Here is a 25,980-nt window from a genome sequence, read left to right as displayed (position 1 = left end):
TAGGCTAATCGGAACTGGGCCTGCAGTTTAAAGTCGGATCCGAATGACTGTGCGCCTGCACTGGGTATCGAACCCGGGATCCCTTGATTACAGGCGACATCATTACCATTACGCCATCGGGGACAACATGCATATCCTGAAATATATCGCCGACACTAGCGTACGCAGCGGGGAGCTGATGGGGCTGCAGCCCCTCCCGAAATTCTTAGAAAATCTATATTTTCATGTGAAAGCAGTACAGAACTCGGGAAAACCAAAATGGTAGTAAATACTAACCCCCCCCCATCAAAATGGCCGCCGCGCCGGTTATCATTTTGGTGCTTGATGAACATCTTTCAAAACGAAGGTTAAAAATTGTAAATACGAAATATTTTGTAGTGTGTCCCCTCCCCCCAGTTATGTGATATTCACCCTCACAATACGACCCCCCTCCTAATAAATTCCTGCGTACGCCAGTGATGACCGAGGATTTTTCTTGGGAGAATAGGCAGCGGTTGATGCTAGGAAGCAACAAGTAGTGTCGATATCGGCAATGGAAATAAAACCATTTTAGGTGGATGTCGCCTGGGAAACATGTCCTTTAAAAGTGTTCCGGATACAAGGACTGAAAATATAGCAGAAACGAGAAAAACAACTTGTGACGCATTCACTATATGTAGAGACACCTCCCAGACGGCAGAGTGGCAACGTCGTCGACCTTACAACAGGTTTGGTTTCACATCGCTTGAAACTGTAGGTCCAGTCCCGACTAGCCTGTCTGTGCAAAAGCAGAGAAGGGGATATTTATCCTCCAGAACCCAAACTTGGCACGGGTGATCTTGTCGGTCAGGAAGCAAGATGAAGCCTCTTTGATTCTTTTGCTTAAGGAAAAATATTTTTTTTTCTGCCCATTATGTATCCACGGGCGCACATGATCATTGTCACCAGTCGGTATTTTCTTTAGAATCAGTGTGTATTATGCCCCGGGAGGAGTTGAAGTGATTGCTGACCGTGGATAGAAAAGCTTTGGGTACCCCTGATCGCTTTCACTTGTAAGTAGCCAAGAAATAAGTTCCCGAAGTTTACGTAATCCTCCAGTCCGTCCGAGTCACCCTGTTTAAGCTTCATTGCAGTCCACTGCCCAAGCGTTCCTTCTATCCTTCATGACGTCGCATGCTCCAACAACGATGAAAAATTCGAGACTAAAATAGCACGAGCATGAAGAGGGCGATAATTAGCAAGGGGCCTGTCGAAAAAAAAATCACCTGATACCACTCTCCCCAGGAATCAAACATGGGTCCCCTGTGTGGCAATCAGGCGCCACTCCCCAACTGAATGTCATCCTAAAATTCTGACAAATACAAGAAAGACTGGTCCACGCTGTTGATGGAACACAATAATCTCAAACCGAAGCAGACTTTTTAATGAAGTTTTGCTTTACCTTCTCATGCCAGAGGCGCAACCACGAATTTTTGTCTGGGGGGGGGGGGGGGCAAGTACACAGTGACGTGCGGTGACGTCGACACTTGGGGTAGCAATGAGTGGCGTGCCCAACGGGTCATAATCCCCCCACCCCCTTTTAGGGCCCAGTATTCCTAAAAGAAGAACGTCAAATAAAGGAAAAATTGCAAAGTTAGGAATGACTACAAAAAATTGAACACATAACTTCCACCCACTTTTGAAAATCAAAAACGATTTGATTTGACTACTGAGCCAGAGATGCCGGGTTTGAATCTCGGCTTGGCAATGGGTGATCTTCGTGTGTCCCTTGCCCTTCATCAATTTTATCATATCGTCTTCGCAATTAGCCAAATATGGCGGAAAGCGAAGTAAAATAAACCAAATCAAACAATCAATCAACGAATGATTTGATTTGCTTTTTTATACATTTGGTTAATCTCGAAGATGATACAACAAAATTAATGAAGGGACAATCACAAAGAACACCCTTGTCCAGGTAGGGGTTCGTACCAGGAACTCCTGGTGTTGTAGCACGCTGTGGTAACCACTCCCCCACGGTTGGTTGATTTGATGGTTGATTTGACGATTTAAGTCCACTTTATACACAGAAAGGCTAATCGGGACTAGACCTATAGTTTAATGTGGGATCCGAACCACTATATGCCTCCACCGGATACCGATCCGCGACCACTTGCACTCCCCCACGGAGATCGGCCAACAACAAAGATGAGAGGAAGGCGCTAATAACCATTCGGATACGTGGGTATCGTAAAGCAAACTGCATTTTTCCTGAGTAGTAATTTTCAATTGAATTTTTCAAATACCATCTTTATATATGATTAAGGTTGTTGTTTTTTTTTCTTCAAAAATTTTGCATTGCTTGATTTCCATAATTTCCCCATCTCACGATCTCGTTACTGAAGGATCTGGTCTCGAACCCTGGCCTTTGCTTGAGTGTTTATGTGCAACCACTCTTCACACGTTTAATTTAATCAACGTTCGTCGTCATGGCAGACATTAGGTAAAGCGATGGAAGAGAGAAGAAAATACAAATAATTTCCTCCCAGTGCATCCGCAGGGCACTGTGAAATCAGGAGCCTAGAATTCTCTGTTTATGATTGTCCCTCACGACTTTCCAAGCTCTTAGCTACTTATTCTGATTAAATCTATACAGCTAGAAAAAGCGATGGGTAACAAAACACAACTTTAAACAAACCATTTTTCTACTTTCTTTAATGATATTCATTTGGCTTTTTGAGTTCTGTGATAAATTTTTCATTTCTAATTTTCTCATTATTCACTGCAGGCAGAGTACAACACATAAGAACAAGAATGCACGCTCGTCACGAATTCCGGCCTGAATTGTTCTTTGTGAGGTCCCTTCATCAGTTTCATTATGTCATCACTCATCCTCATTTTCGCGATAACCAAATGTGGCAGAAAAGCGAAGTAAAATAAACCAAACCAACAACAAGAATTAGAACGCGCGTTCACTTGCCCAAATAAATACATCCGTATTTATGATTGTTTAGCTTAGCTTCTATTTTTTTTATTGGAGGTCAAGAGATTAGTATATTTAAATAAAACACTACTAAAACGAGAGCAAGAGAGAGCGTGAGCAAATATTTGTTATTTAATCATTATATATTCCATATTTTTTACAAAATATCATAAAATGTTTGTCTGCACATAAGACGTTCCAATTGCATAAATAATAAAAGTACATCCCATATTATACATACATATTGTACAACGTGTAAAAAGTAGTGTAAATACAGAGGACAGAAGTACTGCAGAAAAATTTCCCCTTAGTTCTTTAGAGGATTTACAAAGGAAGCGAAGGGAATCCAATCCCCTATCTGTCCTATAGGAGATAGACTGGAGGACCTGAAAGCACGGGCTTTCAACCATTGGAGCGGGGACGAGGGGCCAATTGAGGTAGAGGCAGAAATCTTCCCTTTCCCTTCGAAAACCCGTTTCTACCTGGAACTGTGAGGCGGAGAAAGAGCGAGCTAGGCCGCTGAACGCACCGAGGGACGAGAAGCGAGTGATAAAAAGTGTTGCATATGAACTGTGGCTTCAACAAAACAATAAATATTGTGATTTGAAAATAATTAGAGATTTGAGATTGATTGATCTATCTCTGCTAGACTAGCTACTCCTCAGTGCACGTCACTGCAAGTACAGGATAAACGTGCCAATAATAATATATCAATATTAATGGTAATACTAATACCATTATTATTATTATTATTATTTAGTCGTAGTAGTATCAAAAACATTATTATCCTTGTAAATCACGCAAAAAGGGGGTTGAAGTCTAAGCTAAAGCATGTGTTGGAACAAAGATTTTGAAATATTTTTTCAACATCTTCAATTTCACATTAGCTAATGATGGGAAACAATTACACAACCTGTACTTTTGAAAGACAGAAAACTCATGATAAATTCATTCCGAATATAATTCTTTATGTACACATGACATGCATATCTTTCATGTACAAGATATGTTTTACACATATGCAACATCGTGGAACGTAAAATAAGAAAATACATGTGCAACATACTAACACTAATTGCATACATATTCAAAGTTTTTCTTAATAGATACGTGTAACATACGTATATTATTTAAATACATTACATAATCAATTAACTTCATACATCTCGTAACAAACCAACAGCAAAAATGACAAATTGTCTCAGAAATGTGGGGGTTCCTATTCCTCAAAACAATTGTTCGTGTATTTAATACAAAACTGTTTAGCAGCAACAGTCTGAAATACATATTTGGTCTTCCTTCTATTTCTGGTAATTTACAATGCATCACAGAAATGATAATTAGATCCAATCTTTTGTAAAATTAAAAAATATTGAATAGGTTACCTGTGAAGTTATTTCTGCACTATTCGATACTTGATGAAACTAAGAAAAACAGTTATTGCAAGCGAAGCGAGCAAGAAAATTTTAAGAAATGTATTTACTCGCAGAAAATTTGAAATCCGGGGGGAGGGACATCTTGAGTATTCTTTTGTCTTGCTCCTCTTAGATTCTGCTAGCCTTGCTTTTCTTTTCCTTCAATGTTTGCGGCCCCTAGGTGAGCTAGAATTGACTTCTAGCTAAGGTTGGGGGAAAATGGCCCCTGCCTCACTGGATGGGACTAAGAAAAGCAGTTATTGCGAGCAAAGTGAGGAAGAATATTTTACGAAACGTATTTTTTATTTCCATAAAATTTGAAGTCGAAGGGGCAATTAGCCTTCTGTGCTTCTGCAGCTGCCCTTTGCCCCCCCCCCCAGAACTGATTTCCATCCAAGGCTGGGGGGGAAGCCCCCCTTGTAGTTTTGCCACTGCCCTTGGAAAAGCCTGCTGACAACCTTGCATGTATGCTGAACTATCACATACACTACAGCTGCTCTTATTATTTTTGCATATTGATATGACATACTGAAAATTTATTTGGAAACATTTCTGCAAGAAGCTTCAAAGGTTCCTTAGCACTAACTACCCAACTTCTGGTGGTTGTCCTCGCAGCTTGTGAGGGCATACACCTTCGTACTGTATCCTCACTGGACACCGTGCTTTGTCACTAGTGAAATAAAAGTCCCAATATTTCCAACCAGCGATTGAAGCTGAAAATGTTAGCTGCGAGGGAGGGGGTTGGTCGAGCCTTGGGGTTAGCTGCTCCAATTGTTTAACAATGGTGACAGTGAGACAGTTGGGAGGATGCTTAGCAAAAATTTTCCTAGCTGGGGAGATGCTATTCCCTCTGAACAGTGTTTCCAACTATATGAGCAGGTAATAACTTTCTTTAAAATTAAGTTGGAACGAATACAATGTGCATTTGACGAAAATAAAATTCAGTCTTCCATCATTAATTATATGCTTTTACTTTCTTGTAATATTTGCTATAAGTAAGAAATAAAAAATATAAAATATCCCTACCAAAACTTAAATTACACTACTTGTATAAAGTTTCTGATGATATTTTGATTTATTTTGTTACTGGAATCCATAAAACTGCAATATATACATAAAAGATAACATAAAAAAGTACAAGATCTTCACAAGTCAAAACACAGCACATTAATCTTTCTGTCATTTACAATTATAAATAAACGAATGGAGTACATGCCCTAAGGACCCAATGAAATTGAAATAACAGAAACAAAAAATACATCAAAATTCATTATAGGCACCAAATTATCACACAGCATGCATTTTCAAAGGCGACTACATTCAGTAGGTAGTGAAGTTTTAAGGCTGTCCAAGTTTTATTCTATCTTTCTTATCTTACTCTGGTTTTCTATTACTGGCACATGACTATTGGGTCTTCATGATTCATTACTAGTTTCTTCTTCAAAGCAGGCTCACATTCAGTTCAGAATAATTTCAACAAAATTAAAAAGGAAGTTTGAAAATATTTTTTTAATACAATGTAATATTGCATATTTGTTGTTTAATTTAAAGAGCATGGTTTCATCTCTGTTGGGCGAAGTGAGGACTGTTGCACCACCCAGTTTGTTCAGTCAACACAGAAATGTTCAAGGCTACCATGGGCGTCCGGAAGGGGGGCAAGGGGGGGCCGTACCCCCCCCTGGAAAATGAAAGTCAACCAAAAAATATGTATTTCACACATATAATTTCATTTTAGCCACAATAATCTGTGTTAATTATTGCATGAACACCATAAATTCAAATTAAAGCAATGTTTTTTATGGAACAACACTATTTTTGGTGAAAATTTGCCTTCGTTTGCCCCCCCCCCCCTTGAAAAAATACCTTCCTTGCCCCTCCCTGGAAAAAATCCTGTGGACGTCCATGAAGGCTACCACTAGGAATCAAACCAAAGACGAGAACGCTAACCATTCAGCTAAGCAGATTAGTTTATAAACTACGTTTACAAAAACAAACATCTTTGGGAATTGTCACTGTAGCTGCATTTTACTAATACATTTTGGAAGTGTTAACACATGTTAATGAAAAAGAAAATTACACATTGCACAATACTACATGTGAGGTTTAGAACTTTCTTACATGAAAATTTAGTCTGCTTTCATGCTTCAATAACTCAAATAGAAATAAAAGACAAATCTGAGCAGATGTCTGAAACTTTACTAAAGTTCAATCTTATTTTCTTATATATTATGGGCAGTTTATGAATATTTTTTCATGTCTCACATTTACAAAAGAGAAAATCGTTACATGCTTCTATACACATATGCAGTATGCTTATGAATGTATTAGGTTTCAGTCACAAAATTTGACAGTAAACTGTAGTCTGGGCCGAATTTCAGTTACGGTACTTAGCAAATTTATCACATCACATCCTGATCCTTCTAAATATGACAGGAATTTTGCATGTTATCTTGCAGCAAGATTAATTATGATATATTCAGTTTTCCTACATTTATTTCCAGAATCAGTCCTCTGGCCAGATTAAGCAGAAAGACACTCTACAATGTAAACAATACATGCAAGTTTCAATTATATACTGGCAGGGTTGGGATTTTTTTTTAAAAAAAAAATGCCTTTTTCTTGTTTAAAAGGAAATTTACCACCAATGAGATGCATTTTTGCATTATTTGTTTCTTAATAATGTGTTTTTGGTAGAAACTAATTATATTATCTGAATATTGAACTAAATGAACCATATGTTGCTTGAGTAATACACAGTCGCAAAGAGTAACCTTTTGAACAGTCCAGCTCGATAAAGGCTATCCCTATAATCAGTAACAATTTTATTTTCTTAAATTCGATTGAAGGTTGCATCATTCATGTTTCTACCAGAATGATTAACCTGGCAATAAAAACAAGCTACACTAGGAAAAATCAATAATAAATTAAAATAGTTTGATTTTTTATCTAAGTGAATTTAAGAATAAACATTTCCCCATTTCTCTCTAGACAACTATAGTTTAAATACAAGTGGTGTTTATTCCCCACAAAGATGTTAGAGAGCATAATTTAAAACTGAACTCTCTCCTGAATCTCTGTTATATGCATGTATGTTCAAAGCAGAGAACAGATATGCTGGTTGCAGAATTGTTAAAACTCTCACAAGTTCTTTGGACTGGTCAACTGATATTAAATATTTGTTAACATCTTATGAAGAATAAATGGCACCCAGTTTAGTTTACGAAAAGATAAAATCAAAATATGGCCCCTATGATTTCCATAATGATTTGTAACCATTTACTAGAAAATTCTCGTAGCAATTTTGGAAAGTGTCGACATTTAACAGAGAAAGATATTCTGCGCTAGTTTTTCAATTTCAGAAAATATATTGCTTAACCCATTCTTCATGTGTGTCAATAATCACACAGTAAAATCTATGATGATTAATCATAGTATTTTGTTGTTATAAGATTCTTTACAACATCAAAAATGTATGATTCTGCCTAAATCATCTTTTGCCATTTGGCCATCTCTCCTGGCCCAGCACAGCGAGGAGTGCTGCAAGACAAAACCCGGAAGCTGACACAGGCAGATACTGAGGTCCCCATTTGACTTCCGTTGCTGAGGTCTTGCAATCTAAATTAGATGATAGGAAGAGACTATGGGCCTCATTTCGATATTCAAAATCTGTATTTCTTGTATAATTCAGTACTCTGCCACATTTTTCATTTTCTTATTTCTTTTTTGTATGTTTTCTTTCTGAAACCTCATTGCAAATTTACCATGCTGCAAAATTTGATAGGAAATCATTGAATTTTGCCAGTAAATCATGTATTTTTCTATATAATTGTGTGACCGATGCACGAAAGCTGTTGCATCCATATCCTTCCAGCCGGATGTTGCCTGTGTGTGATGACGTAATCCCGGTCAGTGTTTCCAAACACGTGTTTTTGTAACTGAAGAAGGTACGTTTCCGCGAATGGAGTATGGGGTTATGTATGAATGGTTCGTGGGGCTACGTAGGTATTTTTGGGGGGAATAGGGTGGAAACACTTCATGCCGACCACGGTAGTGAAACTGTGACCGCCATTTAGCGTGTTACCGAAGGGAAAAGAAACTAACAAAACTTACTTCATACGTCGAAAATATAGATTATTTCCGTGAAAAAAGCGAAATGCCACCTTCAGCAATGTTTCTCAATGCAGAATACGTAAGTAGGAATATGGAAAGTGAAATAAATAGAGAGTTCAAGGCGTTTTCCGGATACGGAAAGTTGGGTGACGCGTAGACAATCACAGTTTTTTGGTTTTCGACATCAAAAGCAATCCACATAACAAAATGAAAATATTTTGACCACACTAGTGAAAGTAGTCTCCCCTGAAAAATTAACCGCCACCTTGATACTTATGAAGTGCAATAAAAATACTGTGAGAAAAATAAACAGTATTGTACTTACATGGACACATTGTATTTAGCAACTGCTTGGTCTCTATATCCACTGAAACTGGGCTTATTTTTCCTTCTGATGCTACCACTGGCTCTGGAGATGCTGAGGGAGTGGGAGGAGCACTTTTTGTTGGCGACACATCTTCATTAGGTGTCACAGGTGGCTCTTCATCTTGGATAGACTCAACAAATTCTGAAGCATCATCTTCCTTAATTTCAGCATTGGATATGGCTTCTTCAACTTTTTCTTCCTCACTTGGAAATTCATCTAAAACTGAAGTAATAACTTTTTCTTCATTATCTTTGTTTGGAGCTTGAATACTTACCTTGCTGCTATCTTCTATAGGAAACGGATCAAACGAGCTGCTGTCAATTTTCTGTTGAGAAGATCCTATTGGGGAATCCCTACTTTCTTCTAACTTTCCTATTGCATCAGTGCTTTTTCCTTTAAACGATGGTTCAAAACTCAACATGTTTTCATCGACACTACCTGGTCCTGCCTGAAAATCATCAATCTCTTCCATTTTCTTGTCTGAGAAAGCAGATGCTTGTTCTAATTCATTGTTCTTTTCTGGGAAGGCTGCACCTGTACCTGCTAATGATTTGATAAATGACTCTTGTTCCGCAAAGGCAAAATCATCCTTTTGATGGGATGAATCACCACCGGAGAGACTTTTGCAAAAATCATCCAACTCAGTGGCCTTATTGTCCTCTAATTTTAGGGAAGTACTCACAGATTCCGATTTTGAATCAAAAACACTCGTTTTCTCGGTGACGTCTCCTGTTCCTAGAATTGGACTTACGCCTTCTCGAAGGGGCGATGAGTCGGGCTCCAGATGTTCGAAATCGTCCACAGATTCGTGATCTCGCTTCATTTCAGCTCCTGAGTTGGCGAGGGAGTGGCTCACTTCTTCAGGTATTTGTTTATCAGATACCGCTTTTTCTCCTAACGATTCCATACTGGAAAACTGTAAAGTAATCTAAAAATCACGTGGCTCCCGGTAAGTCGGCTAACTTCTTTCCGTGCTACGTTCGCTGTCAGATGTCAAAGTCTCAAGACCAGACCGGTAGTTTACAGTCTCCCTCTAACCGCAGGATGAGTCATACTGTGAAGTGAAACTTCCGGTCAAGAGTGTGTTAAAAAACAATAAACCAGTAGGTATGTATAAAGTACCTCCTAATTAAGATGTTAGTATTCATTTTAGCATTTACAATGTAATATTCTATGTTCAATTATCCAATTATTAAATTATACACGTTTTACAGGACCTCAACTCTTCCTGCGTTTGCGCAGAACGTCTGAAATTGGAACTATGACACCCAATCCACAGCAGCACAACTCCTGTGCCGTGCATGAATCAAACATGGCCACAAGACAGGGCAGGGTCGGAGGCGATGTGACAACTAAAGAGGCCTTGAACGGAACCATAATCCAAAATGGAAAGAAAAATGGACACACAACCTTTCTACAAACTGATCATACTCAGGTAAGTGTAGTTATTAGTAATAATAAGGGATCAGTGTCTGTGTAATTTATAATTGTGTTTGGCATAGCAGACGATTTGTGTCAAATCCATAACTAGGGATTGGCCGGCAATTAATGCATTAAAACAGTTGGCCGAAAGTTTGAGTTATTTTTTATAATGGAGCCAGCCACCTGTACGAGCATAAATAATTTTGTGACGCACAAACGTAATTCAATTTATTACGCGGGAAATTGTTCTGTCTACTCTGCTTCATTTTAAACTTATCGTATTTTCATTATTTTGTATTTTAGCATCCCATATAAACGCTATATTTAACCATGAAGTTGAAACACCTTTTATTTTGTTCAGATATTTACTAGTAACATGTGAAGTAGAAGTTCTTCGATTTTCTTTGCATTACCAATAGAACCGGCTCAAATTTTTAATATAGCTAGGTTACTGGTAAGGTGGGTGTATCACCTTAGGACAAGCATGTGCATCTTGCTCGTGACATCGAACTGCCTAGTACAGCCACCGGCAAAGAGATTGGAGATAAATTGTCAATGTTTGTTCATTTTGTTTTTCGAAATGTGAGGTTAAAGAATTGAAACAAGCACTATAAGCAGAAAGATGAACTGCAATAAGAGATGGAAAATTTACCTACTGTTATCTCTGCCACTGATTCTACTTTCACCACCCATCACATGTAAATATGGTGCCTGTTCAATGCATGCTTTGTCTTGGATGTATTTTACCAAAACAACCTTCATGTATCTTTTATCATGTTCCCTCCCTGATTTTTGCTTCCACACATTCAGAAGAAAAATCCTGAATTTGCATTTCAAATGCACAACTATTGCAACCTACCTACACGTTATGTCTGTGTAGGTAGAGGGGAGAAGTGGCTGCAAGTCTTATTGGTCTACCTAATTTTATTCTTTATAAAAATGTATGTTTTCTCCTTTCAATGCCTTCGTAAAGTCATGTATATAGTTGTTAATGTGCTTTGAAATCATGGCTGTGCCTCATCACAATCTCTGTGTTGTTTCTAGTTCAGTTGCTGTTTGCTGTGAAGTGATATATTTTTTAGTCCCTTGGCACCCATATTTTGCTTTTTGGGAACTGGAAGATTACTTTGAAAGGAACAGAATATGTGACATTGTAACATTATGCCACTTTATCTCTCTCGAACCCCTCTTTGTCTATGTATTAATTGTAAGGATGAAGAACGGTGACTAGAATCATTATTTAGTGGAGACATAGTTTGTCTTTATGGATCGATTTTACAATACCGGACCCTTCTCTAATTTCGTTCATATTTCGCATACTCACTAATTTAGGGCTCCTAATTATGAATCTGAAGTTAAAATTTGGCGCTCACATGTTGAATTTGCAAAAACCAGCAATGGACGATTGCTCATTATTTATCGCAAGATTTTGCGTTTTGAATACTTTAAGAACGAAATATATATTCCTGATATTAGTATGACCCCAAATTTTAACAGTTTGCCTAACCTAACCTAACCTTACCTTACTGTGTATGGTTCGTGGAGCTACCCGTGCATCGTTCTAACGGTTGAAGGCTGATTCCGACCAGGCACCGTCAAAAAATGTCAGTTTCGTAGCACTTGAGCGACAAATTTTAACTACACAATAGTCATTAAGTGTCCTAAATTATTGAGTACGCAAAATATGAATATTAATATTATTAATATGTTCCAAACTGAAAGAGAGACAAAAAAATAACTTTTTTCAAAGCAAAACTTACAAAATTACTTCATTTCCTACCTTCAAAGATGCCATCTTCCTCACACCAACAACTCGCAGATTACTAACGAATTTTGAACGTCACTTGTTCATATGAGCAAACATGCTTTCCAATCGTTGTTGTTAATAATAATAATAAATTTCTTTATTAAGAGGGCGAGGTTCAGCCTATAGGTTGCTCTGCCACCTAACCCTTGTCACCTAATGTTACATGTATAATAAACTGCATGTGAGCAGTGAGCTAAAAGTAAAATAATACATATATACTTGTAAGATATACACAAAATTAAATGAATGCACAAAGTGATTAACTACAAATACAAAAATAATAAGTAATAATAAGAGACGAAAGTAATACATAATAATAAGAATACAATTTCATTTGTATAGAGGACATCAAGACAAACAACTTTTCTCAGTAACATTTTTCTTATTGGTGCGTAGTTTCGGCGCTACAGTCGTTCAAAAAGACAGTTTTGCCACCTGCATGCTGGCAACCTAACACAACATTTGATCGTATCTGTGACGTCACTTTCTGCGACGAAACAGCGCTCAGCATTGTTGAGAGGAACACACATTTTGTGAAAAATACAAACTACCAACCACATTTGCAGTAAAACGAAGCGAGAAAGGCATCCACTAGACCGAAGACCATAGTCTACCAGCCAGAAGATCAGCAGTCATCTCAGGGAAAGGGGGAAGTGAACCAACGATATGAGAAAACGTAAAAACTTATTCGAAATGAAGTGTCAATATCGGATTTTGTCTCAGCCTACATGTCAAATATCAACAATAATTAATTTTATTGGACTTACAGCTTACATGTGGCTGTTTACACCCAGCTACATGTCAAATATTTGCAAATCTCGTTGCAAGGTTGATGTCTACAGGTTTGTGTCCAGATGCCTTGTAGTCCTTTTGTGCTGATAACGGAAGTATCAGAGGTTCACGTTGTTACATTATGGCTAAAACACGTACAACCACTGTAACAATCTAATGATGAATCAGTATCGTATATACTGCCCCTGTTGACAGTTGCAAACTATTACATGTGTATCCGTTGCGGAGATAAACACGCATCGTCGGAGAGTTTTTTTACTACTACTTATATCCCTGTATTTTGAACCATTTTGTCACTTGCCTCACAATGCCCTGAATATACATTATATTATGTGTTGCTTACCTTTGGAATTTTGATTTTTTTTTTTTTTTTCATTTCTATTTTGTCATCTGTTCAGTGTGTCACAGACAACTAGTATCAGAAGGACGAAGTGGATAGGCTGAATTGTAGATGCCAACTTGGTAACTAGATTTGCAAGTATTTGACATGTAATCTGAGACAAAATATGATATGATCACTTCCACTTTAATTCTATTTTCTTTCTACCATTTTTCATATCGTTTGTTTACTTCCTGTTAGGTTACAGAATGTGTTTTGTTATTATTTTCACAGAATATGTCTGTTCCTGGCAACCCTGAAACACATCGCTTTAGGATGGGATATGGCGTCACAAATGCAATAAAATGTTGTGTGTGGTTGCCAGAATTCAGGTGGCAAAACTGGCTTTTGTGGGTGACTGTAGCACCGAAATTACGCACCATATGTTACTGAGAAAATTTTGTTTGTCTTGATGTCCTCTGTACGTTTACGTGGTCTGTGGGTGCCATTAAAATGACACCCTGTGTATATGAGTAATGCTCTTAAGATTATGATAATGCTCCTGTGTGCTTAGTGGAAATTATAACAGGACCAAGTTCCTTTTGTTTTATTGCGATTTCATCATGCTACGAATGCAATTATAACATGGTTTGATTTTGATTTACTTCTGTTAAACTCATACTGTGGAGTTTTAGCGATTACTTAAGATTTTGTTCAATATATGCTTTTGTAGTTAGGTTAGGCAGGCTGGGTTTGGTTCTCTTAGCATTAAAATACATTGTACTAAGGTTCAGATTTACTTCTACATTAAATCCCACTAGTCTACGATACTTAGTCACTGGTCACTTGTCAACAGAAAATACAGTGTCCATGTGCTTGCATAAGGTAAATTTTAAGTTTTTTTTTCAACATAACTTTTTTTAGAAATCCAAAAAGTGCTAATTACTTTAAGGAAGGTTCATATTCCATGTGACATGATTGCCAAAATTCTATGATAATTAGTCTTCATGTAGGAAAATTTGAAAAAAGCAATTGGAACCATTACCGTATCACATTCTGCATCTTTAAAATTAGTTTCCCTGATCTTCAAATTGATATCCTCAATCGTGTTCAGTATTGTAATTGAATTGCAGATCATTCCACAACTTGCAACAACCATTAAACATTACGCTAAAACACTTGGAACATTTCCCGGAGCGAATGAAGAATATGTCTCCAATTTCGTTAATTTTTGGTATACTAACTAAATTTGGCCTTCTAATCACGAATCTGTTGTTAAAATGCGGGGGTCACGTGTGGAAATAGGGAAAATAGTCGATATACGTGGATTTTTTTTTTACAGCTGTATCGCATTGCTTTAGGATCAAAATTTTAATTAAGCTTGCCTAAACTTACCGGAAATGATTCGTGGGGCTATCTGTGAATGGTTTGTGGGGCTACCTATGCATGGTTCGTGGGGCTAACCGTGCATAATGTACTGATTAGAAGGCCAAAAGTAGTTAATATACCAAATATTAACGAAATTGGAGATACTTTCTTACCTTAACCTTACCGAAAATGGTTCGTGGGGATATCAGTTAAATGTTTTGCCAATGAGCACATATTGTAACAAAATTTTAGGTTTTTAGCACTAGCTTCCTCACTGCGCAAGACTCCATTTTTGTAGAAGAACGCTCGAACAACGTTGCCTAACTTACCTCTAATCGAAGTCAGCATTCCACATGCTCTTCTACCTCGTTCAAGTAACGAAGCAACAATTAATGCTCTGCAAGTGACGAAGGAACAGTGTGGCAATGCTGTAGACAGCACAACGAATGCTGAATGTCACTTGTTTATATCATCAAACATGGTTCCTATGTTTCTGTATGGAGAATGATCGCAGTAATGAAGAACGTAATTTTTCAACATATAGACGTAAGTACAATTTTTTCACTGACCCCCAAATCTTAACTGCAGATACGTTACGAGGACTGCATATTTAGTGAGTATAAGAAGTAGGAAAGAAATTGGGGACATTCTCTGTATTCTTAATTCTTACGCATTTCCCATTATGTATTTTATGGCAAATATTTAATATCAGTGATGATGATAATTAGTAGTATACCACATTTCACTGCATAATCGTCATGTCCTGTTTTTACTCCATCATTGCATCGGCATGCTAGATAACGAAACCAAATATAGCAGCAAAGAAGATAAAATATTGTAATTCTATACTTCGCAATACTATAGATCCACCAACACATCTGAAACCCTGGTGCAGGAGCAGTGGCGCTAGTGTCACTAGTTAATGTTACGGGGAAGCCAGTAGTTTGCATATTTTTCGAGGTTTCAGAAAGCTTGGTAGATCTATAGTAAATTTTGTCGAGTATAATATTTCTACAGTAATGCACAAATCATTAACAAGTAATGTGTTACCTTTTGTTTAGACCGGAAAAATGTCTGTGAACGTGCACTCACGAGTAATTTGTGAATTCCTAATATTGCACCAAAACAGCTTAGTGATAAATTTTTATCAATTACCGGTAATACCAAAAAAAATAAAGGTTCACATTAGGGATGGCCAGATCCGGATCCGAAATCCGGATCCTGTTGGTTCTGGATCCTAAAATTTTTCGGGTCCGGAATTTTCAGATCCTGATCCGGTACTTTCGGATCCGGATCCAGAACTTTCGGATTCGGATCCAGAACTTTCGGATTCGGATCCAGAATTTTCGGATCCGGATCCGTTTTGCCATCCCACATGCGCTTCTTTGGAAAGTAAGAATGTGCTTATAACATATTGTTACCTGCTAATATATATATATAAGATACATACACACACATATATATAGTGTGCGTGCGCGATTTGTAATTAATTAATACACTTACAAGGGAGGTCTAAGTCTCCCCCTCCGATTTCCATGAAACTTGCAGGGCCCAAATGAAGAAATACGTGTTTTTTTTGTTTCGGCAAAAAAATTGTTCTAGGGGGCAACCTTCCTCTCAAATGTCAAGATGAGGACAAATTGAAGTGGGGATCTGACCCCTGTGTTCCCCTCCGATTTCCATGAAACGTGGCAGGTGTATAGTAGGGATGGCCAGATCCGGATCCTAGCGGATCCGAAATCCACATCCAGAACTTTTTTATTTTAATTTGTAGAACTGTAACTGTAGAACAATTGTATAATTTTTGTATAACATTTCTATCTTCTTATATGTGTTAAAGGTTTCATCCTGGAATGGAACGTCTCACATTTGTGTGTTTTCATTCCCCCCCTCAAATGTCAAGATGAGGAGAAATTAAAGTGGGGATCTGACCCCGAAACCACGTAAATATGGCATAGGAAGAAACAGGGGGCATACGGCCTCTCTATACACCTGTCAAATTTCATGAGAATCGGAGGGGGACACAGGGGTCAGATCCTAATTAAATTTGTCCTCATCTTGACATTTGAGGGGATTTTGCCCACTAAAACAGTTTTTAGCTGAAACAAAAAAACAAGTAATTCTTCCTTTGGACCCCTCTATACACCTGCCACGTTTCATGGAAATCGGAGCTGGACACAGGGGGTCAGATCGCCACTTCAATTTGTCCTCATCTTGACATTTGAGAGGAGGTTGCCCCCTAGAACAAATTTTTTGCCGAAACAAAAAAACACGTATTTCTTCATTTGGGCCCGTTTATACACACACCTGCCAACTTTCATGGAAATTGGAGGGGGACACATAAGTCAAATGCCCACTTAAATTTGTCCTCATATTGACATTTGAGGGGGGGGGTTGCCCCCTAAAACCGTTTTTTAGCCGAAACAAAAAAACACGTATTTCTTTATTTGGGCCCGTTTATACACACACCTGCCAAGTGTCATGGAAATCAGAGGGGGGACACAGGGGTCCGATCCTCACTTCAATTTGTCCTCATCTTGACATTTGAGGGGCTTTTGCCCCCTAAAACTGTTTTTTAGCTGAAACAAAAAAAACACGTATTTCTTCCATTGGGCCCCACTATACACCTGCCAAGTTTTATGGAAATCGGTGGGACACAGGGGTCAGATCCTCACTTCAATTTGTCCTCATCTTGACATTTGAGGGGGTTTTGCCCCCTAAACCCGATTTTTAGCTGAAACAAAAAAACACGTATTTCTTCCATTGGGCCCCACTATATACCTGCCAAGTATCATGGAAATCGGAGGGGGGCACATGGGTCAGATCCTCACTTCAATTTGTCTTCATCTTGACATTTGAGGGGGTTTTGCCCCCTAAACCCGATTTTTAGCTGAAACAAAAAAACACGTAATTCTTCCTTTGGGCCCCACTATACTGCCAAGTTTCATGGAAATCGGAGGGGGATACTTAGATAACCTCCCATGTTAGTCTTACACTTTGTAATTATTTAACACTGCATATATTATAATATTTTATTTTAATTTGTAGAACTGTAACTGTAGAACAATTGTATAATTTTTGTATAACATTTCTATCTTGTTATTTGTGTTAAAGGTTTCATCCTGGAATGGAATGTCTCACATTTATGTGTGTTTTCATTTCCAATACATTCGAATGAATACATATTCGTTTCAATGGCATTTAGAAAATCACCTCTGACATGTGTGCACGAGTGTGTTAGCGGATGCGTAGCAAAGTATTTTAGGAACAACACTTGAAAAAAATTCTTGTAGGACTAACGAAAAATTTCTTTGTAATCGAAGATCATAATACATTTTAAGGTGTGGTAATATTATAATGGGATTGAGATACGAAACTCTCTGATCCGGATCGAGATCAGGAACTTTCGGATCCGGATCCAGATCCGTAACTTTTGGCCATCCCTAGTTCACATAATGATTCCACCCCATTTTTATAAAAAAATAGAAAATTGCCTTAAATCTGGGACGATTATGCGGTGAAATATGGTATGTTCGGTTGATGGTGCCTGCAAGGAAAAATTCAAATGTGATTTTTTTTTTTAACTATATCATGCGAATTGTCACTTCAAGTTCTTGGAGAGTCATATATTGCGTTTCATGAAGGTCATATCTAAAGGGTGCGTGGCAGCAAGTTGAAAATTCTAATGATGTTTCTTTTAAAGATCATCGCATATTTTGCTTCTACAAACGGGTGAGCACTGTAGACTTGCATTAAGAAAAGCAGGCTGATCTTTTCACCTCTTGGTTTGAACCAGTCTTCATTTACTATGACTTTTTCTATCACATTCTTTGCAAGTGTGTCCTCAACGTAGGTACCAAATTGTGCCGAAATATCCCAGTTCAGTTTTGGAACGTGATGTATGTATTTGACAAACAATACCTTGTAAAAAGTAATGAAAACTGTTGAGGCACCTCTTGTCTACCTTTATCACATTTGTTTCTTTTCATTGTCGTAGTAATATTGGAGGAACTTATTATGCAGGTTGTGCGAGGGAGCAAACTGTGCTGACCATCAGCAATAACTTATAAGTTTGGTGAAATTGTTACGATCAACCTACAAGGAAATGAGTGTAGTAGAAGTAAGTAAGGGAAGCTTCGCATTTTTTTTACAAGGCAGACACATTCTGTTTGTTGCATTTTTAATCCTGCAAAAAAGGTATGCACAAAGCACTTTTGCTTGAGCTTTTAGAGCATGCTGTAGATGGACTTTAGCACGGTGGCAATTTAGGATCGTGATTTCATCTTAGTTCAGATTTTCTCTTTTTGACTTAACATGTTCGGTGCACGTGTGTCGGCAAGAGTCAAAACATGCTTATGCATTAAGATATGGCACACGCTGGAGGTGTACTTTGTAGAAATTTGAGTGACAGCAATTAATTAAAACATCAACAGTGAGAAATCTGGTTTTTGAGTCCTGCATTTTTCGTTGAAATTTCTCAGATCCAACAACCAACCTCTATGGTACCAGTCGGATAAGCATGGTGCAAAAATCAAGAACGTTTCCTGTTGGTCACTTTTTGCAACATCAAGAGACTCAAGAAAATACTCTAGTACTGAAATAAAGATTCCTTCGTGTACGAGAGGCATTCAGAAAAGAACAAGACTGAGTGAATCATACGAAACACAGTAAATGCACTATGTTGGTAACATTTAAAAGTACTCTCCTTGCATCTGAATGGATAAATGCTATGTGCCTATCCACTTCTCAAACTGCTTTGAACCACATTTTGAAAGCTGGTTCAAAATGTCCATCACAGCATTGTTCAGTTCATCATCAGAAGTAAACATGCCTCCATGAAACTTATTTTTTCTTTACCTCAGGTAATAGGTAAACATCACAGGAGGCAAAATCAGGTGAGTAGAATGGGTAGCCCTGATCTCAATCCCCAGTTTGTTCATAATCTCGTTGTTGCATGGTTATTCGTGTGTTCTCTCTCAGCATGGCCTCAGTGGTGCCAAGGCATGCTGGTTATGGCGAATCTTCCACAGTGATCTCGCCCTTGTGAAATTTCTTGTCAATCAAAAGAGCATTGTTCCCATAAGCCTCTTTTATCATTTCATGTGTTTCCATGGCTGTCTTCTTGAGTCTATCCTTTTCTCCTATTTAAAATCTGTTTGATAGCACCTACATGCATTTAGTTGATACCCTCTAATGAAAAGCTGAATTAGTGGACTACTTTAGTAAATTACTAAATGCTCTCTTCCTACACAAACTCACTAGACTGTCTTTTTTTCTTTCTTTAGGAGCAGTCTCATTATTTTTTGAATGCCCCTAGTATGTGTTGTAGAAATATGCCTGTTGTAGTTTAGAATTCTTACAAGCATTTAGACAGATTTTTTGATGTAAAGTTTCAGGATTTATGAATGTCTGATGAAGGGAGTGTGTGTTCTCCTGAAGTGTTACATGAAAAAAAAAGTGTTTAAGTGCCTGTAACAGCCATAAACTACAAGAGGAATAATTCACCCATTGAAGTGTTTAATTTGTAAATTCACTGTTCACAAAATGACTGCTGCAGTATCTTGTTACAAATGACCTAAAGTGCATGTGCTGTGTATTCTTGTTGATATGATTGCAATATCTGTATTTTTAACAATCTGTAATTTTTATTTTTGTGTGTCCAGGGGAAGGGAATGTCACATGTCTTGACCCAGCCAGTGAGCTTCATTCAACTTCTATTCTATTGAGGTGTTTCTTAGGTTAATATGTGTGGGTGGGAGAGAGGATCAGAAAGACATGGGAAGGGGTGGTGGGTTGAGCAAATTCGTAATTGGGATAATGCCATTAATTTTGTCAACATATGGAGATCCTTTTCCCACCTAACTATTTCCTTGTTAAGGTTCATTTGAAAACTGTACATCCATTGCCAGTGCCTGCTTGCACTTCTCAGTTGAATTTGTGTACCATAAAGTTGATAATGCTGAGTATATTAAAAATATCTTCAAGTACTGGTGGCCAGAGAAATATTTTGTGTATTTGCATTGCCATGCAAATATGTATTTATTGTTTAATTTTTATTAGTAACACATTTAGCAATGCAATTTTATAGCTGGCTCAGTTTTTCCTAAATAATTTAGAAATTCTTCCACATTTTGAAACTGCTTCATGTGTGATACACAAGATGCATGTTTTTTGTGCATTTTCTAAAGAAATTCTGTTCATTGAATATCAATAATGCATCAGAATTGTTGATGCATTGCACCCTTTGGCATGGAACTGCATATCAGTAGATATATTTTATTCTAGTGACCAAAACTCAGTCTTCAATTAAAGTTAATTACTATAGTAATTTAGTAATTATGTATATAACCATTGCACTTGCATTCATACCTATAGGTATGATATTTGTGCAATTTTTTTTAGAGACACAAACTCTTTAAATTGCTATTTGAATTTTGAGCATGAAAGTGCTACAAACATTGGCATCTTTGATTTTTCATTCACAGCTATGACAGGTTTGTTCCAAACACTTCCACAATAAATGTATTGGTCTTGTACGTAATGCTCAAAGGGTCCAGAACGATTCTTTTCATCTAAGGAAATTAAAACCACTTATATCTCTACAGATTGCAAAGTGCATGTTTACCTTCTTTTTAATAGTTCTAATAGCTTGTTAATTTCCACATGCACACAGATGTGTGTGTGTGTGCATATATACATGGTGCAGCAACTGAACCTGGCAGTTTTTAATTACAAAAACTTTCATGCAACCAGGTCAATTTAATTCATTACACCTTGCGATGTCCACCAGGTGTTCTTTTCATTGCTACCGTCTCCTTGAAGTTCCTTACCCACAGTAAAATGGAATTCCGGCAGATTATGGTGAATGTTAGTGCCGATGGAAGCCACGCTGTGTTGCCACCACACATTCATTATGAAAAATGTCTCAAACAAAAGAAGGGTGTTGTGCCGACCACTGCTCCATGCTGACTGACATGCTTTGAGGTGACGAACAGCTGAATGTCGTTACTTCGTGCAACTTCCGTTCCATGTTGATTTATGAACCGCCAGATTCAGTTGCCGCACCTCACAGATGTGCTATTCAAGAGATGAACATCCTTGTCAAGGAACTGCATGAAACTGCCACTCACGTTATTTTCATCAAATACTTTGAGATGTAGTTCAACAAGTATTAAATTGATTTTGTTGCACAAAAGAGTATTGTTTTTATTTGTAATTAAAAACAGTCAGGTTCAGTTGCCACACCCTGTATGTACTGTTTCTGCATTATTGTTTGTGTATATAATGTAAAATAGTAAGATTTCTTCATGAAGTGCTGGTGTCAGATGGGAGCCAGACTTGACAGGGTTACTTAACCCTTCGTGGGTCACATGAGGAAAGTTATGACCATGGTCACACATGGTGTTAGACTAGGTTTTGAAAATTTGTTAAATTAATGGTCTAAAATGCCAAATCCTCAATTATTATATATATGATTAAATCTTTTCTTTCAACAATTCAGATTCTATAAAATTATAAAAAGTCACTCTTCATTAGTCTGGCACGGAACGGCAGATTGGATTTTCAGTAAAAACTAGGCAAGCATATAGTGGCGCATGGACTCGGACAGCAAGGGGCTTCAACGAACCCTCCTTACCAGCTCGAGGAACTTACTAAAACTAAAAACAAAATCATGGTGTAGAAGAGGAAGGTTAGAAACTCAGCTAGACAGAGAAGGGTGTTGGAAAAGCAATCATTGATAAATAGCGACATTAAATGCACACACCCGGAACTGGAGATGGCACAACAAATGCAGGGTTAATGAAGTGTTACTTTAAGTATTTACAGACATGTTACTTAATATAACTGCACAAGACACACGAAGGGAAAGAAAATAGGTTGAATAGTATGCCAGATCAAAAAGAGAAAAAAAAATCAAAACAATGTTCAGACTACTGAAAACGTTACATTAATGAGTGATGTTTTTGTCATTTTGAAAATTTAATACGGACAACTTTGGAAAAAGAATGTGCGGTTCAGGAATATATTTTCTGAAGTTAGTTCTTGTAGTTTTTGTTATTAGGTAATAGATGTAAGGTTTGTTTGGTAAATTTGTGATGAAGTTGTATTTTCTTTTCCTGTTACAGGTATCAAACTATTCAAAACCCAGAGAGTACAGGAAGTCCAGAGAATCATTTGAAGAAGTTCCTTTAATTACCGCAGTTTTGACCTACCTGGGATTTTATTTGTTGATGTTGTTAGGTTATTTAAATGAGTTAGTCTTTGTACCAAAAGTAGCAACAGAAAAAGATAGGAAGGTAAGTGTTTTGTATGGATCTTATTAAATTAATCATCTTAAAACTTAGAATTGGGTGCATGGAGATTGTTTATAATGTTAGTGAAAATGAGAATCAAGATTTTGATACAATTAACCTTGTCATTGCTTTGTCATATTTTTTGAATGAGTAGTTGAGGGTTCAACTTTGTAAACAATTCATTCATATTATTGATTTGTTCTTTAAAACTTAATTAATGTATTTATTTTATGATCTTGAAACTAACTTTATTATGCTAGAACAACAAATGTGAGGCTTATAAAATGAATCCCAATTTCCTCTATTTTCTAAATACAGATTTAGAAGCGAACAAAGGGATAAGAATGCTTTTGACCCAACAGACTTTGGTTGTTGAGTAGAAGAAATGTAGGAAAGGCAAAGAGAATGTTACCTCGTAATTTGACACTTCTACTATGCAGAAGTTTGTGAAAAGTGCAGACTGAACCAGGATTCAAACCTGAATCTTTTGCATACCATGCCTACTGAGCCAAGACTGGTTTCACCTGATTTTTTGCTTCTGCTGTTTTAGTGGAATTGTCTGTCAGTGTTACTGCAGCTGAATCTGCAAGCTAATGAATGCCACACCACAGTATGTCAGTGATCTGGGTTTAAGTCCTGGTTGAGCCTGCATTTTTTGCTTACATTTCTGTGAAAAATGAGTATTGTTTATAACTTCATACTACTCCCTACCACACCTCTCATTTTACAAAATATGAAAATTTATAGTACTTTTTATTCAGTCAGTGTTATTTTCATGTCAGGTCAAATTTGCATTACTATTTGTCATTAATATTTAGTATTTGTGTCAACTGGGGTATTCACAAATAAGTGTGCACTTTCAAAATGTTTGTGTGATGCTAATCATCTATCCAGGATTAACATTCTTTTGGTAAAGGATAGATCTAAAACAATATGTGCTGCTTGCTTTTTCTTAGTTTTAATAAGACTTATGCAGGACCATAGAAGGATAATGATTAATTATTTTGGAATTGAATGAAAATAACGCATTCTTTGAAATCACATTTTTCATCTTGTAGGGCTATGTACCATTGTATGACAGATTTGAATGTTTTTACTTGAGATATGTGTACCGTCGTATGAAAGATTGTTGGAACAGACCCATATGCAGTGTGCCTGGAGCGGAGATAGTGTTGAAGGATAGAATCACACGAGATTATGGCTGGAGTTTTGAGTAAGTATTGCTAAACAATAATTTTATCGTCACTTGTTTCATCTTTGCTGTTAGATTTTTTCAGATATTCTTCCAGTGGTTGTTTCTACTTGAAATTTTTATCTGTGCTTTTCAGCTTTAAATCCACATTGGCTGAAGATGTGATTAGAATTAAGGATACACAGTCCAACAATTAAGTAATGAGGCAGTCATTACCAAATGAAAAGGAAACAAAATATTTGAACATGACCTGTTTATTACTCAAAGCAACTGGCATGAAACTACATATTTTGGTGGATGTTTCTCTGTGTTCATCAGAAATACTTAATTCCAGCAAGCTTCACTTTCAGAAACTGGATATAATCATGGTAGAGAGGATGTTTCAACTCACGTTTTTTGGGACTAGTTTGTGTGTTGCCATGTTGTAGATTATAGGCCACACTTGTCGGCCTGTGTATAAATAAGATGACACTGCGCTGCTCAATTTTTTTTTATATGACAATAATTGTCAATCAAAATCTCTGGAAATTCTGCTGGTATTCTTGTAGTTCTGTGTGTGCAAACAGTTTGTGATCACTAGACAGTCATGATTTATGCACTAACGAATCTGAGAATATGCATGCTTCAAAGTTTATAAAATGTCTCAATTGTGCACTATGAAATTAGTAGTTATGCTTTATGTGTCGGAAATACATAATTGAAACACATGCAAGTGTTTTTGCTATGTATGTATATTTTTATTACAATGAATACTGTACGTTGAAATTTATACCACAAATTTCTTATAGCCTACATCATCTATACTTGTACAATATGATTTTTACTTTTACCACCATTCATGTAACATAGATTTGGTTTTTATTTATTTTTTAAACTGTATATTATTAATACAAAGCTAATGGAAGAACCTAAATATGCTATAAAAACTCTATTTGTAACATAAAGTGTACTCATGAGTTTTGTTGTTTCATCAATGAAATTATGCATAACACATGAAATGATTGAGGAGCAATTTAACTTTATGAACAACATTTCTTGTAAGATAAATAAAATTTATTGCACATTTTATTTCACATATGTCTTTTAAATGTACATACAAATTCACAAAATGTTTTCTTAGTGAATTATTTTCGGGGTAAACGTTCGCCAGCATGTTTTTTTTCACATTACTTTATGGATAACATTTTTGTTTCATAAAATGTCAATAGTAAACTGTATAGTCATGACTTGAACACTAAATGAATTGATTTTATTATTATTTAAAGTAATTTTTTGCATTTCTGTGGCATCATAACATACCCACCACACGGTGTACAATTTTAAAACAATGAGTTACAACACTAAAATATTCTTGAACAGGTATTTTGTGAGTTATGTTTTTCAGGGACACATGCAAGGATAATTTCACTGTGTTGTAAAGTGATTCTTACTTCATGATTTCCTCCTTGTTACAAATGTGTTTCTTTAATAATCACTTGTTTCTTTATAGGTTCACTGGTAAAACTCGTAAGTGCTTGAATTTGGGCTCCTACAATTACCTGGGCTTTGCGGAGAACAGCGGCCCCTGTGCGGATGCTGCTGTGGAAGCCATCAATGAAAGTGGCCTTGGGACGTGCAGCTCAAGGCATGAATTGGGTGAGTATTTTTTTAATATTTCACCTCGGGTTGAAAATTGTACCTGATAATGTGCTTCCAAGGTGGGAATATGAAAAGTTGTCCAGAGGTCACAGGTTCGATACCCTGTGGACGCACGTAGTGGTTCTGATCTCACTTTAAGCTGTAGGCCAGTCCCGATTAGCCTTTCTCTGCATAAAATTGACTTAAAGAATCGAATCAAATGAAAGTTGTCACTTTTGCAAAATCTTCACAGCATGGTGTGATGTAAAGTGATCATATGATTTTAATTTCCTTCCATATTAATGTCTTTTGGAACTGCTCCCCTACAAGGATACT

General features: G+C 37.0%; 2 protein-coding genes across 6 annotated transcripts in view; one reads left to right on the top strand and one right to left on the bottom strand.

Moving 5' to 3' along the window:
• Window positions 1-9,881, bottom strand: part of LOC145989671 (uncharacterized) — a 158,381-nt gene extending 148,500 nt beyond the window's left edge. Inside the window, exon 1 of one of the 3 annotated variants that reach the window (XM_083124875.1) lies at window positions 8,792-9,881. In XM_083124875.1, coding sequence (XP_082981001.1) covers window positions 8,792-9,740 — 949 coding nt within the window. In that variant the 5' untranslated portion in view covers window positions 9,741-9,881. The remainder of the gene's footprint in view (window positions 1-8,791) is intronic. The other 2 variants (XM_083124873.1, XM_083124876.1) reach the window with 2 other exon arrangements.
• The window catches only part of lace (serine palmitoyltransferase long chain base subunit), a 71,357-nt gene that overhangs the window by 30,400 nt on the left and 14,977 nt on the right, over window positions 1-25,980 (top strand). For 2 of the 3 annotated variants that reach the window (XM_083124870.1, XM_083124871.1), the window contains exons 2-5: window positions 10,048-10,268; window positions 22,668-22,838; window positions 23,894-24,048; window positions 25,517-25,662. In XM_083124870.1, coding sequence (XP_082980996.1) covers window positions 10,095-10,268; window positions 22,668-22,838; window positions 23,894-24,048; window positions 25,517-25,662 — 646 coding nt within the window. In that variant the 5' untranslated portion in view covers window positions 10,048-10,094. Of the gene's footprint in view, window positions 1-9,922; window positions 9,941-10,047; window positions 10,269-22,667; window positions 22,839-23,893; window positions 24,049-25,516; window positions 25,663-25,980 lie in introns of those variants that run through there. The other variant, XM_083124872.1, reaches the window with a different exon arrangement.

Source organism: Lepisma saccharinum, chromosome 7, assembly GCF_977018435.1.
Source record: "Lepisma saccharinum chromosome 7, izLepSacc3.1, whole genome shotgun sequence".
Taxonomy (NCBI): domain Eukaryota; kingdom Metazoa; phylum Arthropoda; class Insecta; order Zygentoma; family Lepismatidae; genus Lepisma; species Lepisma saccharinum.
Note: the sequence above shows the minus strand (reverse complement) of the source record. Positions and strands in the feature narration are given on the sequence as shown.